Here is a 14225-nt window from a genome sequence, read left to right as displayed (position 1 = left end):
TTGTTAAACACTGTTTATGTATGGCACATGGCCAGTTTTACTTAATTAGCAATCATGTACTTTTATGTCACCTCAACCATCTCTACCCTCTCAACAGCCCATTTCTTTTCCATGCCATATTTTTCACTTTTCTAATAAAGTTCTTAACAGTTTGCGAATACAAAAACCTAGAGAGTTGGTAAGGGAAAAAAGACATAAAGAGTAAGGAACAATGAAAGAAAATAAAATTAAAGAATGGTAAGCAAGCAGTTTATAAAAGTGGAACGCAATAGTTAAAAATATCCCCCCCACACATACAGACCAACCACACTGAGCTCTGCTGTACTAATCAACATGAGACTGTAACAGAAACTGAAATGGGGACATGGGGTGGTGGAAGAAATGAGAATTAGATAACTGTGTGACTAAACTTCTGGTGCTCCTTATCTTAAAAATGTTTGTGACACACTTGTATTGACTGCCTGGTAAGCCATTCTCTAACCTATTCAATAAATTGGTAGTTTTATTGAAAAAGAAAACCCCATCCATTTCCTTATGCCCTAGCCATAATGTACGCATGCTACAGAAACTGCCCATACTCCAGAAACTTAAGGAAAGAAAAGTATTGAACCAAACAGGAAAGACAGGATTTTGGTGGAATATACTCTCCACCCAACCACAACTCTAAGTACCCTGGTTCATTTCTTATTTATCCTGGTAGGCAAAATTCTAAAAATACCCCTGTCTTCTCAAGACTGCAGGTCTTAATCCCTGGATCCCTGTGAATATGGTATCACTGCCATGAATGTGATTATGTTTATATCATACAGCCCAACAGACCTTAAGATATGGAGATCATCTGGTAGGCTTGATCTGGAGAGCTTTCTCTAGCTGGAGGGAGAAGAGGAAGTCAGAGAGAGACTCAAAGCACAAAGATTCAAGGAATTTCTGTTGTTTGAAGATGGAGAGTGCCATGTGCCAAGACAAGAAGGTGGCCTTTAGAATCTGAGAGAAGGCCCCAGTTGACATCAAGAAAACAGGAACTTCAGTTGTACAAGAGTAAGGAATGAATTCTGCCAATAATCTGAGTGACCTTAGAGATAAATGGATTCTTCACTAAAACCTCTAGATAAGAACCATGCCAGACCTCTAACCTACTCAATTGTGAACTAATAAACTGATGCTATTTTAAACCATTGTATTTATAATGGTTTGTCATGCAGCAGTAGAAAATGGATACATTCTTCATCAGTAAGGAGAATGCCCAAGTGTTATAGGGAGCCAAGAAAGAAAGGGGCTGAAGAATCTCAATTCATAACTTAGCAAAAATAAAGTCTGAGAAGTCTTAACTAGGGAACAACTATTCTTAATTTCTTAGCTCAGGAAATGATGTTAGTTAGCATGCAATGTATCCACAGTGATGGAGGTATTTCAAGATATGAAACAGCTATTTTTAATTCTGGAGAAAAATGAAAAACAACAAAAATATGCCCATTCACAATGTTCCCAAACTTAGTGGAGGAATTTAAAAAACGTGTATCTGCAATTCAACAAACCTACTATGCTACACCTGATAGCATATTTATTGGAACTGTGTCATTGGCAAAACTCCACAGATAAATTATTTGACCTCTAAATCAATTTAAATATAATTATTCCAGCATTCCTAGTGAACACATGCTTTTCTCTCCCAAAAGACTCTGAAAAATCATCCTACTTCATTTCTGGAAAATAATCTTTATCTCCTTTTATTTCCTTATTAACCTTACTCTCAAAATTCTACATGGCTTATCTTTCTGCATACTCAATTTAAGGCAGCTCTTCATTCTACTCATTATTATTTTATTCTTTTAGTCTTTCAATGTAATTATGCTAAAAATATGTACAATGGTGCTGGAGAAGACTCTTGAGAGTCCCCTGGGCAGCAACATCAAACCAGTCAATCCTAAAGGAAATCAATCCTGAGTATTCATTGGAAGGACTGATGCTGAAGCTGATGTTCCAATATCTCAGTCACCTGATACACAGAGCCAACTCACTGAAAAAGTCCCTGATGCTGGAAAAGACTGAGGGCAAGAGGAGAAGGGGGCAACAGAGTATGAGATGGTTGGGTAGCATCACCAACTCAATGGACATGATGAGTTTGAACAAACTTCAGGAGACAGTGAAGGACAGGGAAGCCTGGCATGCTACAGTCCATGGAGTCTCAAAGAGTCAGACATGACTTAGTAACTGAACATCAACAAATGTACAATACAGAAATGATTAAAGGTCTAGGTTTCTACTGCCACCTACCTTAGATTATTAAAATAAGAAACTAATTTCAAGTCTTTAAATTTCCCAAAAGCTTACTTTTAATTTTTAAGCCACAGTTAATTATGAGAGAACTACAATATAACTCCATGAAATAGGAAATTTACTTAAACTCATTTTGCTCTGGCTTGACATACAAATTAGGCAAATCTAAAGTTTTAACAGCAACACACAAGGTACTCACTTTAGCTGTCCTTCAGCTGTATCTGGACTATGTCTGTAGTGAAAATCGGTGTAGGGTGCTAAAATTCTCTAATAAAAGGAAAAAGCAAGAAAAAGAATAGAGTCCTTATAAAATGCACTCTTCCTTTAACAAGCTAAAATTCATCCAACTTCTCTGTATTTCTAATAATCCCAACTAGAGCTTATCTGAAGAGCTTATTTCTTCAAACTCATCATCAAGGAATATATTTGAGTGATTTCTTTTAATGTACAGTTTTTGAACTTTTAAATTGACAGGTATTGTACCTATTAAACAGTGCACAAATCACGAATGTGAGGTTTGATAGATTTTTCTCAAACTAAACACACTCACTGTAACTAGAATCCTCAAAGCCTCCTTCTTCTCCCCCCAAGATGACTACACAGATTTCCAACACTATGAGTTAGTGTTGCTTATTTTTGAACATTATTTAAATGTCTTTATTTTATAAATTCCATTCTTTTTGTTGCTAGTATAAAGAAATCCAAGTTATTATTGTGTATTGGCCTTTGTATTTAGCAACCTTGTTAATAAGCTCATGTATTTCAGAACTTAAACTACTATAATTCATTTACCTTACCCCCCTGCTCTGCACTGATTACATTATTGTGGTCTGAATTTTATTTTAAAATACTTAGGACATTACAAATACTGGTTTTGACAATGAGTAGTCTTTTTTATTTAGTCATATGTGTACCTTTTTTTGCCACCCTTCGTTCTTTCTTGCATTTTCTTGTCTCAGATCATTTTCGTTCTGACTAAGGAGTCCCTTATTGGAGAAGGAAGTGGCAATCCACTCCAGCGTTCTTGCCTGGAGAATCCCAGGGACGGGGGAGCCTGGTGGGCTGCCGTCTATGGGGTCGCACAGAGTTGGACACCAGTGAAGTGACACAGCAGCAGCAGCAGTGAGGAGTCCCTTTAACCTTCCTTTCTGTCTGTCTCATTTTTTAAATAACAATAAATATTTATTATCTCACATAGCTTCTGTGAGTCAGGACTCTAGAAGAGTTTAGCTGTGCAGTTATGACTCAGGTCCACCATAACATCACAGTAAAAATATTGGTCAGGGGTACAGTCATCTCAAGGCTTGACTAAAGCTGTAGAATCCGCTTCAAGATGGTTCACTCACTACATGCAAATCATTATCAACAGGGCTGAGTTCCTTCTCATGTGCGCCTCATTGTAGGCTGCATTACTGTCTTCATGACATAAAGGCAAGGAATCCAAGAAAGAATCGTGTTTCTTTAGATTTCCTTGGGTCTTTTTATGTTAGTCTTAAAAGTCTTTATTTTACCTTTGTTTTTGAAAGACATTTTCTCTGGGGTAGGTGGCATTATTTTCTTTTGCACTCTAAAGATGCCATTCTACTGTCTTCTGGTTCTACTATTTCTGTTGGGAAATCAGCTGTCAGATTTGTTCCTTTGAAAGTAGTCTTTTTTTCTCAAGCTGATTTTAAGGTTTTTAGTTATCTTGGTTTTCACCAATCTTACCATGATGTGCCTATGAGTTGTTTTCTTTATATTACCTTGAGTTTTCTGAGCTTTATGAAGTTTCACCAGTTTTAAAAACAAAGTTTTGACGACCACAGTTTCTTTGGATATTTGTTTCTGCTTTTTCTCTCTCTCTTCTCAGAAGACAACAATTATGTTTTATCCCTTTTGTTCTGTTCATTTTCTTCCTATTACCCACCTGCAAATGCTTTGATTTTTGACTTCTCTTTCAGTTTACTAATGACACCTTCTTGTCCAAAATGAGTTTTTAATTTCATCTAGTTCAGAATTTCAGGTATTATATTTTTTGATACTAGCTCCATTTGATTTATTTTTCATATTCCAATTAGATGGTGAAATTCTCCTATTTTCTTTTTCTCCATTTTTCTTAATAAGTTAGTCATGGGTGTTTTAAAATCTTTTCCCTCTGGCTGCAATATCTGAATCACCTGTGGATATGCGTCTATGGAATTCCTTTTGAGTTTTCAATTACACAGTCATAACCTCTTGCATGTATTCTTTTTTATTTACATAGTCAAATTTCTGACTGAATGATGGACACTGTAAATTTGATTAAAGGTTCCAAGTGATGTTATCTCCATTAGAGACAGTTCATCCTTTCCTCTGTAGTCAGGTCAATTAAAGGGAGTGATCAGCTTATTCTAATCACCGAGTTAAACTGAAACAACACTGCAATTTTGTTAAGATTTGAGTGTACCTTTGGTTTTCCTTGTTCTAAAGAATGGACCTCCAAATCTGTAAATAGAGATTTTAGCAAACTTTTTTTTTTCTCTTCAGCAGTGAGAGACTGGTTAATTTTTCTACATACTTAGTAAGTTTTGAACTTAAATCTTTAAATACTCATCCAGAATTGCTTCAGAATTTGGAACATGTTAAGAACAGGAAAAAGTTATCAACTTAGAGTGAAAATTTATAAAAATATAATTAATAAAAATGGGGACAAGATTCTCTTAACAGCAGACTCTAGGATGAAGATAACGATAAAGTAGAAGATAATACTTTGGCCACCTCATGCGACCCATTGGAAAAGACCCTGATGCTGGGAGGGATTGGGGGCAGGAGGAGAAGGAGATGACAGAGGAAGAGATGGCTGGATGGCATCACTGACTCGGTGCACATGAGTTTGAGTGAACTCCGGGAGTTGGTGACGGACAGGGATGCCTGGCGTGCTGCGATTCATGGGGTCGCAAAGAGTTGGACACGACTGAGTGACTGAACTGAATGATAATTAATGATTTAATATCCAAGGCAATCAGTATTTACGGAATATTAATTATGTGTCAAGTAGTAACTAAAACATTTATGTAGATTAGAATGAATATATGTAAAACACTTGGAAATATTACCTAACTTATTATAAGCTTTACAAGAATGCTAGTTGCTATTAGTATTACCATTATTATTATAGTATTTATTCTTCACAATAATTAAAGTAAAAGCCATGACTTTTATTTTACCTAGTGAAAAATGGATCCAAAAGAGGCTAATAACTTGCCCCACATTATAAAGCTGCTGCTGCTGCTGCTAAGTCACTTCAGTCATGTCCGATTCTGTGCGACCCCATAAAACTAGTAGGTTATAGAACAAAAAAATCAAAACCAGATCTGTAAAGCCTGAAGTCTACGCTCTCAATCACTATACTACACCAGGGGAATCTTGTTAAAGAAAAAAGAACTAACATTTTAAAAAAACAAGAAAGAAGCAATGATGGTAGTGTACTTAAAAAGTCCACCATATTCTTTGAGGGTTTTTTCATATACACAAAGGCTTTGCTAATCTGCTGTATGATTATACAGGTAAAAGAAAAAAAAAACAGGTCTATACACATCTTTCTTTATTGTGATCATCTCTCCACTCTTAAAAGCAGTTTCCCCACTTGATAAAGAAAACACTTAGAGCAAAATACACAGTGAAATATCAAAAATACCAGTTCATTCCCACTGGATGCCCATGAATAATATATTTAAAATCATTTATTAAGGAGAAAATTGTACTGAAATTTGTTAATGATACAAGCTAATGTCAATTTTATAATATCAAAATATTTCTAGTAGCCCTAATAAAATCAGAACTATAACATTTAAGACAAGTTTCATAAAATGATCTAAACAGGCAAAGTAGGAAACAATCTTTCATAATTCGCATAATTTCACACCCAAATACAAACATAGCAAGCTTACTCTGAATAATATCTGCAATGGACAACAATGCAATATTGAATATATTCACACAAATAAACTATACACATAGTCTGTGGGAATTCTCTGGTGGTTCAGAGGTTAGGACTCTGCTCTCTACAGCCAAGGACCCAGGTTCAATCCCTGGCCAGGGAACTAAGATTCCACAAGCTACAAGGCAAGGCCAAAAATGATGGGAGGAAAGAAAAGAAAGAACATAGCTTGTGATAATTTTATTCCAAACTCTACTACACAGTTTATTATAGAAAAATAGCCTTACTATTTTAGACTAACTGAAAAAACAACACTGAATTAGTAAAAACAGAAAAACAATAGTGTGTTTTTAAAAAGATATTCTATTTCTTTCAATTGTATATGGCCATTAGTTGCCAACAAGTACTCCCAAGTTCAGAAAATTTTAGCATGGTTTAATAAATAAATAGTACATAATTAGCAGGAGCTATTCCCACACAATTAACACACTACAGTCCTTAAAAAGAAATTGTCTTCTTAAATAAACAGGTAAATGTCTACAAAACCTTAATTGTGCTCAAATTTGCTCAGTCAAGTTTTCACAGATAATAAAAAAATGAATGAACTTCACATGTTGATGAAATATTCTTGAGAATTCAATTCAATCCAAATTAAATGAGTGATAAAATACTGCTGGAATAACCCAAGCTTATTCATTTAAGTTTAATAATTAATGCTGTGCTGCATCTATTAACTTTAAAATTTCAAATAAAATTTCAAAGTAAGAGTATGTAATTAAAGTCATATTTTAAAATTGCAAGAGAATATTAAAGATCCTACCTCTAACTCAACATCAGCTCGTACATACTGTCGGGTCTTTGGATGATTAAGAAGGTGCAAAATTGTAGTAATGAGAGCCTCATTTATTCGACTTAATTGGCAATCAATCACATTTTTCAAGATGGTGTTCAGTCCACCTCGAAGGGCAACCACCTCTGGATTCTGAAGTGCTAAAATAAAGAAGAAAAACTTAACATACTATATAGGGGATAATTAATAAATAATCAGAAATGTGGGATTTTAAAACTGAGCTTTCTGACTGAAAAAACTTTCTACTTACTATTCAGTAAAACATGGACACAACTATTCAGTAAAACATGGACAAAATTTTTTTTTCTTTGTGTCTTCTGAATTGTTTTTTCATATCCTTTGTCCATGTTGTACTGAATAGTTCTTTCCTGTCAATTGCCAGTTCTTTATATAGGGGAAAGATTAGCCCTTTATCTGTTTTAAATCTTTTAGCTGATTTCTAATTTAACTTTAGATTTTAAGCTCAGAAATTCCTCCCTTACTTCAAAGATCAGGCATGCTCTCTGTATGCACAGACACACACATGTGCTTTAACTGAATTCATGGTTAACATATCAGTTTTAAGTCTCTCAGGAAACAGACTCTGGTTTAATATTGGTAAACTCAATTTTTTTCAAATGTTTATTCAATTATCCCAGCATGCTTTCTGAAGTTTTCTATGTGTAAGGGTAAACAACTATTGACTCTCTTTCATTTTTTCTCTCCTAATGACCTAGCTTAAGATTTTTTAAATACATGTGGGAAAAAACCCCTTCCCCTCCATTTATTATTTTTTCAAAAATGTTCTCATAGTAGCATCTTAATTATTTCACTTTATGTAGGTATGTGTGTTTATATATTTAAAATGTTACTTTCATTTTAAAAATTGCTAAATTTATACATTTTTAATGCTCTCAATTTGATTACATGAGAATTATTTGTTCTTTGAAACAATATTTTAAGATAGAAGTGAATGAGTCTTTTTGGAGGCAATTAATTCATCAAGTACTTCTGTGGTTTGTGATCCATCATGTGTTCTACTCTGAGTCAAATGGAAATTAAAATCTTTGAAAATCCATTCATTTCAATAAGATTTTCAATTATATAAAAAGTTTATCTCATACTTTTCAAAACTCCTATTACATTCTCTTCCTTATCCTATTAACCTTTTCTTTCTCTGACCTTTGCATTTTTCAAACAGTAGTGTATGTTTGCCTATCTGTGTATCTAAAACGATAGTGTCTGTGTATCATTTTCTTCTTCCAGTTAACACAGATTAATCTATCCTGTTCACTAAGACTGAAAATCATTATTGCTTTCCTCTCCTTATCTTAAAATTGACTTTTTTCCTTTCTTTTCTATTTCTTGGGTTCACTCACTATTTTCATTATGTTTTGCATAGTTATAAAAGTATCTTCTAATGAAAAATTAACTTGATTATATGACTTTCCAGGAATCCCACTTATTGAAAGGTAGTCAAATTTTCATGATTTTTAAAAAACTTCCTTGATCAAATTTCTACTTCCTCTTTAAACCAACAGGTATTGTGGACAGTATTTTTTGGACTCTCAATAAAAGGCTTGGCCTTCTGTTCCTTTAAATTTTGTAATTAATTTATCTAGAGTGAATGTAACCTATACCATTTTTGGGGAAAAATATGATCTTCTCTTTTCATTTAAAATTATATTTATTTGGTTATAAGGGAAGTTTAACTTTGAAACTTTTGAACTTTAAAATACTTGATTAGCCATGCATTTCTTTGATAATTACTTATTTTTCCTACTGATCTGTATATAAATAAGTTCTTTAACTATCATGTTTGTTATTTTTTCTTTGTTCTGGCATAGCATGTTATCTCCTTATAATAAAATCAACAGCTGATGAAATGTTTGATTTCTTTTGATAATTCAAAACTCCCTTTCCTTACAATCAGAAAAAAGTCATCCATTTTTCTCCCTGTATTTTGCACATTTAACTCTTTAATCCTGAATTTAGAATTCTTTTTTTAATGCATAGGGAATTGTTTTTCATTCACATCAAGATACATACTGTGGTTAACTAATGTCTGAGAATCATACTTTAAGAGATTTTACTCTAATTACTGGAATTTGGACAATTCCTTTATCTTAAATTTCATGATGAGTAAAACTTTTAAAATTTGTAAAGTTTAAATGTCTCTTCAAAATAATCTGTTTAAACAGCAAGTCCACTACTTCCCTATCAGGAATGTCCTACTTTTTCATATTCTTAACCAACACCTAAAGAATTCGCATTAAAAATGGTATATGTTCTTTCTAAAATACTCTATATTTATTACTCAAAGAATAATTCTGACCTAGTTCACAGATAATGGCAATGCATGCTCGAACCATTCTGTCTCTTTCTTGAAGTCCATCATTCCCAACTGCTATTAGCGAGTTGGCCACCGAGCTGGGAAACAAGGAAGCATTCACAGTGATCATCTGCAGCAGGGAGAGATCAGAGAGAATTATTTCCTAATACATCTTGAAACCTGTCTTGTTCAGACAGAAATGTTTAAGACCACAGAATATTTTTAAGACCAAGGCAGCAATTTTAATCTTCTGCTTCATATGAACATGTCAAAGGATACAACAGATACTTGATACAATAAATGTTAATCATTACCATGGAAAATAGTGTTGGCTTTTTTCCTGTAATAGTCCAGACTATAAATTAGTTGACTAACAAGATATAATCTTTCAGAGACTCTAAGTTCCTCCAGAATAGGAGCTTATTCTAGAGGAGAAAAGGAAATTTTGCTGTTGTTTTTCAGTCAGTAAGTCTTGTCTGACTCTTCGCGACCCTATGAATTGCAGCATGCCAGGCTCCCCATGAACAGAATGAAAAGGCAAAAAAAAAAAGCTTAATTATATTTAAAACAACTTTTCAGCAACCAGACAAACTAAACCAGTGGTGACAATAGCTGTCAACATACTTATGTATTATTACATTCCTGACCCTTTCTTCATATATAATCATCACTCCATCCTATCAATTTACCTCATTAACCCAATTCTTTTCACTTTCAAACTCTGACGTGGGCCCTCATTCTTTCTTATTTTGACTGCAGTAAAATGAAACATACTAATCCCCCACCTCTAACTATCATTTGTTGCTATACTGAAAGCCAAAGTTTAATAATCCATAATCTATTTTAAGTCCTCATTTTCTTTCGGATTGTTGTGGCGACTGCTCCCAGCTCTTAGAGGCCACGCTTAGATCCCGGTCATGGGGAGCTCACTCATGATTATTTGCTATTTCAGAGCAGGCAGGAATCCCTCCATAATCTATTTCTAATATTTCAAAAACTGTGCTGGAAACATTATACCCCTGATAATAAAAACTTTTGTTGAATCTCTCTTAAAATGAAAAGTTTAATTGGCAATAACATTTGGAATACTGAAAACAGATAACATATATCTTCCATTTGGAAAACAAGGAAAAATTATGTAGTTAGTACTGTTTAATAAATAAAAGACTATTTGTTAGATGAAGTATTTCAAAATAACAGGTCCTTAGAGTGGGAGTAGATGAAAATGTTTTCTTCAGTTTGGGTGGTAATAAATATTGGGGATAATCAACCTGTCCTAGATTTAACTATATTCAGAATTCTTCTGAAAAATAAGACTTGTATCATGACACAATTAGAGGATCCAATATAATTAAATTAATATCCAGTTAGGTCCTTTAGAAATTCAAAGGGAAGATCTATGTTGGGTAGAGTACTTGTAAATGTATGACAAGGTTCATATGAAATTACAGAATACTGCTCCATGACATAAAATATATAAATATCCAATAATTTTAAAATCTATAAAAACTTCCACATTTGTTTCTAAACAGTATCCTTCATTATTTAAAAATGTTGGAGAAGAAACGAAAAAGGTGTAAGAAACTGATCTTTCTGGGTGAGAAAATTCTCATATCCTATGACTATAATTTGTATTTTAATACTTACTGATCTATCATTACACTTATAAGGACTGTAAGACATATGCAACATATTCTAAAAAGAGCTGGCTAGAAGCCAGGCCAACTGGCTTTCAGGGCCAAATCTAACATTAATAAACTGTTACCTCGGGAAATCAATCCTCTCGATGTCTTAGTTTTCTCATTTGTAAATGAGGATGCATATGATCTGATGATTTCTAGAATTTCAAGTATTAAATTCTAATCTATGAATCTCAAGTATAGTGCTATAAAATGGGTATCTGTAATTTAAAAGTTTTCACAGATGAAACCTTTCTTATTTTTCAGGAAAAATATATGCAAAGAAACTCTTATTAAATTCTGTGTAAATTGGAGGATGTTTTCCTTACAAATCAATGAGCAATCAGTGAGGGAAAAGTCATTCAATTTAATATCTGTTGAAATAAAAGTTTAATCATCTCTTGATAGAACAGATATATATATGTAACAAATATAATATCATAAGTATGTAATAAATTTGTAGAACTGTTATAAAAGAAATTACAGAAACACTGACTTTTCTAGGGGAAATATTTAAAATTTCACCTAAGACTGTAAGATGAATATAATGTAGAAAGGGGTGGAAATGAAAAGAGTAGGACACAAGCAATGATCATAGCAGTGGTGAAAGGCAGCTTGTCTAAAGCTAATGGCATTATGAGATAGGTCATAGTAACTGGTTGGCCAAAAAGTCAGCTCTGAATGTCAAGATAAGCAGGTTGTGCTTAATACCAAAAGGACTCATGAGCCAGTGCAGGTTTGGAAATTTAGAGAACTGGGTTTTTCACTCTGGTTTAGCCAATATCTTGCTGTGTATCAAGGGCAAGTGATTCCTTTAACTCAATCCAACTATTAAAAACAAATGTGTGATATATTAAATTCATGAATGTTGAACGTGAAAGTCGCTCGGTCGTGTCCGACTCTTTGCGACCCCATGGATTATACAATCCATGGAATTCTCCAGGCCAGAAAACTGGAGTGGGTAGCCTTTCCCTTCTCTAGGGGATCTTCCCACCCCAGGAATCAAACCCAGGTCTCCTGCATTGCAGGGAGATTCTTTGCCAGCTGAGCCACAAGGGAAGCCCAGTAAATTTATACTGCATGAATAAAGAAATGATGTATGAGTAATAGCCTAATTAGGCAGGAAGTAAGAGCTTCTCTGCTGGTTCAGTTGGTAAAGAATCCCCCTGCAATGCAGGAGACCTCCTACAATGCAGGAGACCTGGCTTTGATCCTTGGGTCAGGAAGATCCCTAGAGAAGGAAATGGTAACCCACTCTAGTATTCTTACCTGGGAAATCCCAATGGACAGAGTCGCATGGCAGAGTACAGTCCACGGATTCACAAGAGTCAGATAGGACTTAGTGACTAACCCACCACCAAGAAGAATTTAAATTGGATAAAGAGTAGCAAGGGCTGCTCAGTGGGAAAATAATAATAGAAAATGAGAGCAGTAAGAATCAGGAAGGATTACCTGGATTAGAGAGAGGAAAAAAAAAATTAAACACATTGAAAACAAACAAACAAAAAAATTCCCTAAATGAATGAAAAAGGTGAAAAAGAAGAAAAAGCAACATGAGTATTCTGAATTATTCATAAAGCAAGTTATCCAAAAGCAACAGGTGTTTTTTATTTTCCTTTTAAAATTTAAAAGATTAATTGTTGTTTAGTCACTAAATTGTGTCTGACTCTCTGTGACCCCATGGACTGTAGCCTGCCAGGTTCCTCTGTCCACGGGATTTCCCAGGCAAGAATACTGGGGTGGGTTGTCATTTCCTTCTCCGGGGATGCTCCTGACCCAGGGACTGAACACAAGTTCTGGCACTGGCAAGCAGATTCTTGACCACTAAGCCACCTGGGAAGCCCTATAAAATGTTAATACTTTAATTGAAAATTTAAAAACTGTTCTAAATGCATACAAAAAACCCACAGTTGACCTAGCAATTATATTATTAACATTAATTTCTACTAACTTAGCTGTCAAGATGTTGCTGCAAAAAAGAAATATATGCTTTGATTGTTAAAAGTATTAGTGAAATTATAGTTCCTCTGGCCGATAGAGGCCACTGTTGATTCAGCAAGCATGCTTTCCCTTTTAAACTAACTGCTTTTAGCTAAACCAAGGAGCCCTGTGACACAACTCTTGCTTTGAGCCTGTTTTTACCACCAGGTACAAGCAATTTTCTTGCCCTTGGATCCACAAATGATACGTGTCTCAAATTACTCTGTTCTTTAAAAGATAACAAAATTATATTTTTGTTATGGCATTACTAAATTGCTTCAAGGGTCTGTTTATTTTTATTGGGCTATTTACAGATTAAATGGTAACTTACATAAAACATTGAACAAAACTGAAAGAAAATATTTAGTGAATAATTCAAAGAAGCTGAATTGAATCCATTTGGGTTTGTTTTTCCACCTCAATGCAGTTTCTAAGGCAGCAACTCTCAAATTGTGGTACAGAAAACTGACAGTCCCTAGAATATTTTCAGAGATTCTGCAAAGTCAAAACTATTTTCATAGTAATTCAAAGATATTGTCTTTTTTACTCTCACAAGTATATATGGAATTTTTCCAGAGGCTTCAATGCATGTGAAATCACAAGAGACTGGATATAGAAGCAAGTATGACAAACCAGCTATCTTCTATCAGGACAAACCCTACAGAAATTTGTATAAATCTAAAATAATGCCGCTCTAGTCATTCATTTTCTTTTTGAAAAATAGTTATTTTAATAAAAATGTTATTTTTGTTTACTTATAATGAGTTTATTTTTAATGTTAATATACCTTTAAACTTCTCACTTTAAATTCCTAGTAAGTAAATACTGATATATATATACCTCAAATAACCAAAGAGTTATTCTGGGTTTTTCAGAAACATAATTTTGTTTTTTTTTTATCTTAAATTCTCGAAATTACTACAGTAGGAAAGATTGTATGAGTAGGTAAGGAAACATAAATCTAATTTTTAAATTTAAATATGAAGAGTCAAATCATGATGCCAACGTAACAATTTTTACCCTATAACAATCTTTTTTTTAATCTATCTCCAATATTACTCTTAACTAGAACTACAAGTTTCTTTGAAGACAATTCATCCATTTGCTTCTCCCTTACTATGCTCACCTGTGGGTACTATTACTAAACATAAGCTGGACAACTGGAAGAAAAAGGAAAAAGAGGGGATCAAGTTAATGCACAAACCCAACATTCTGCGATTCTGGAACATG

The 14225-nt window shown here is 33.9% G+C and overlaps 1 protein-coding gene across 2 annotated transcripts in view; it reads right to left on the bottom strand.

The window, feature by feature from the left end:
- Positions 1-14225, bottom strand: part of RICTOR (RPTOR independent companion of MTOR complex 2) — a 124504-nt gene that overhangs the window by 46646 nt on the left and 63633 nt on the right. For both annotated transcript variants that reach the window (XM_018065616.1, XM_018065618.1), the window contains exons 7-9: positions 9340-9466; positions 6996-7165; positions 2477-2544 (exon numbers count right to left, since the gene is read on the bottom strand). In XM_018065616.1, the coding sequence (XP_017921105.1) occupies positions 2477-2544; positions 6996-7165; positions 9340-9466 (365 nt within the window). The remainder of the gene's footprint in view (positions 1-2476; positions 2545-6995; positions 7166-9339; positions 9467-14225) is intronic.

Source organism: Capra hircus, chromosome 20, assembly GCF_001704415.2.
Source record: "Capra hircus breed San Clemente chromosome 20, ASM170441v1, whole genome shotgun sequence".
Taxonomy (NCBI): Eukaryota; Metazoa; Chordata; class Mammalia; order Artiodactyla; family Bovidae; genus Capra; species Capra hircus.
The sequence above is the reverse complement of the archived record's forward strand: the minus strand, read 5'-3'. Positions and strand labels throughout refer to the sequence as shown.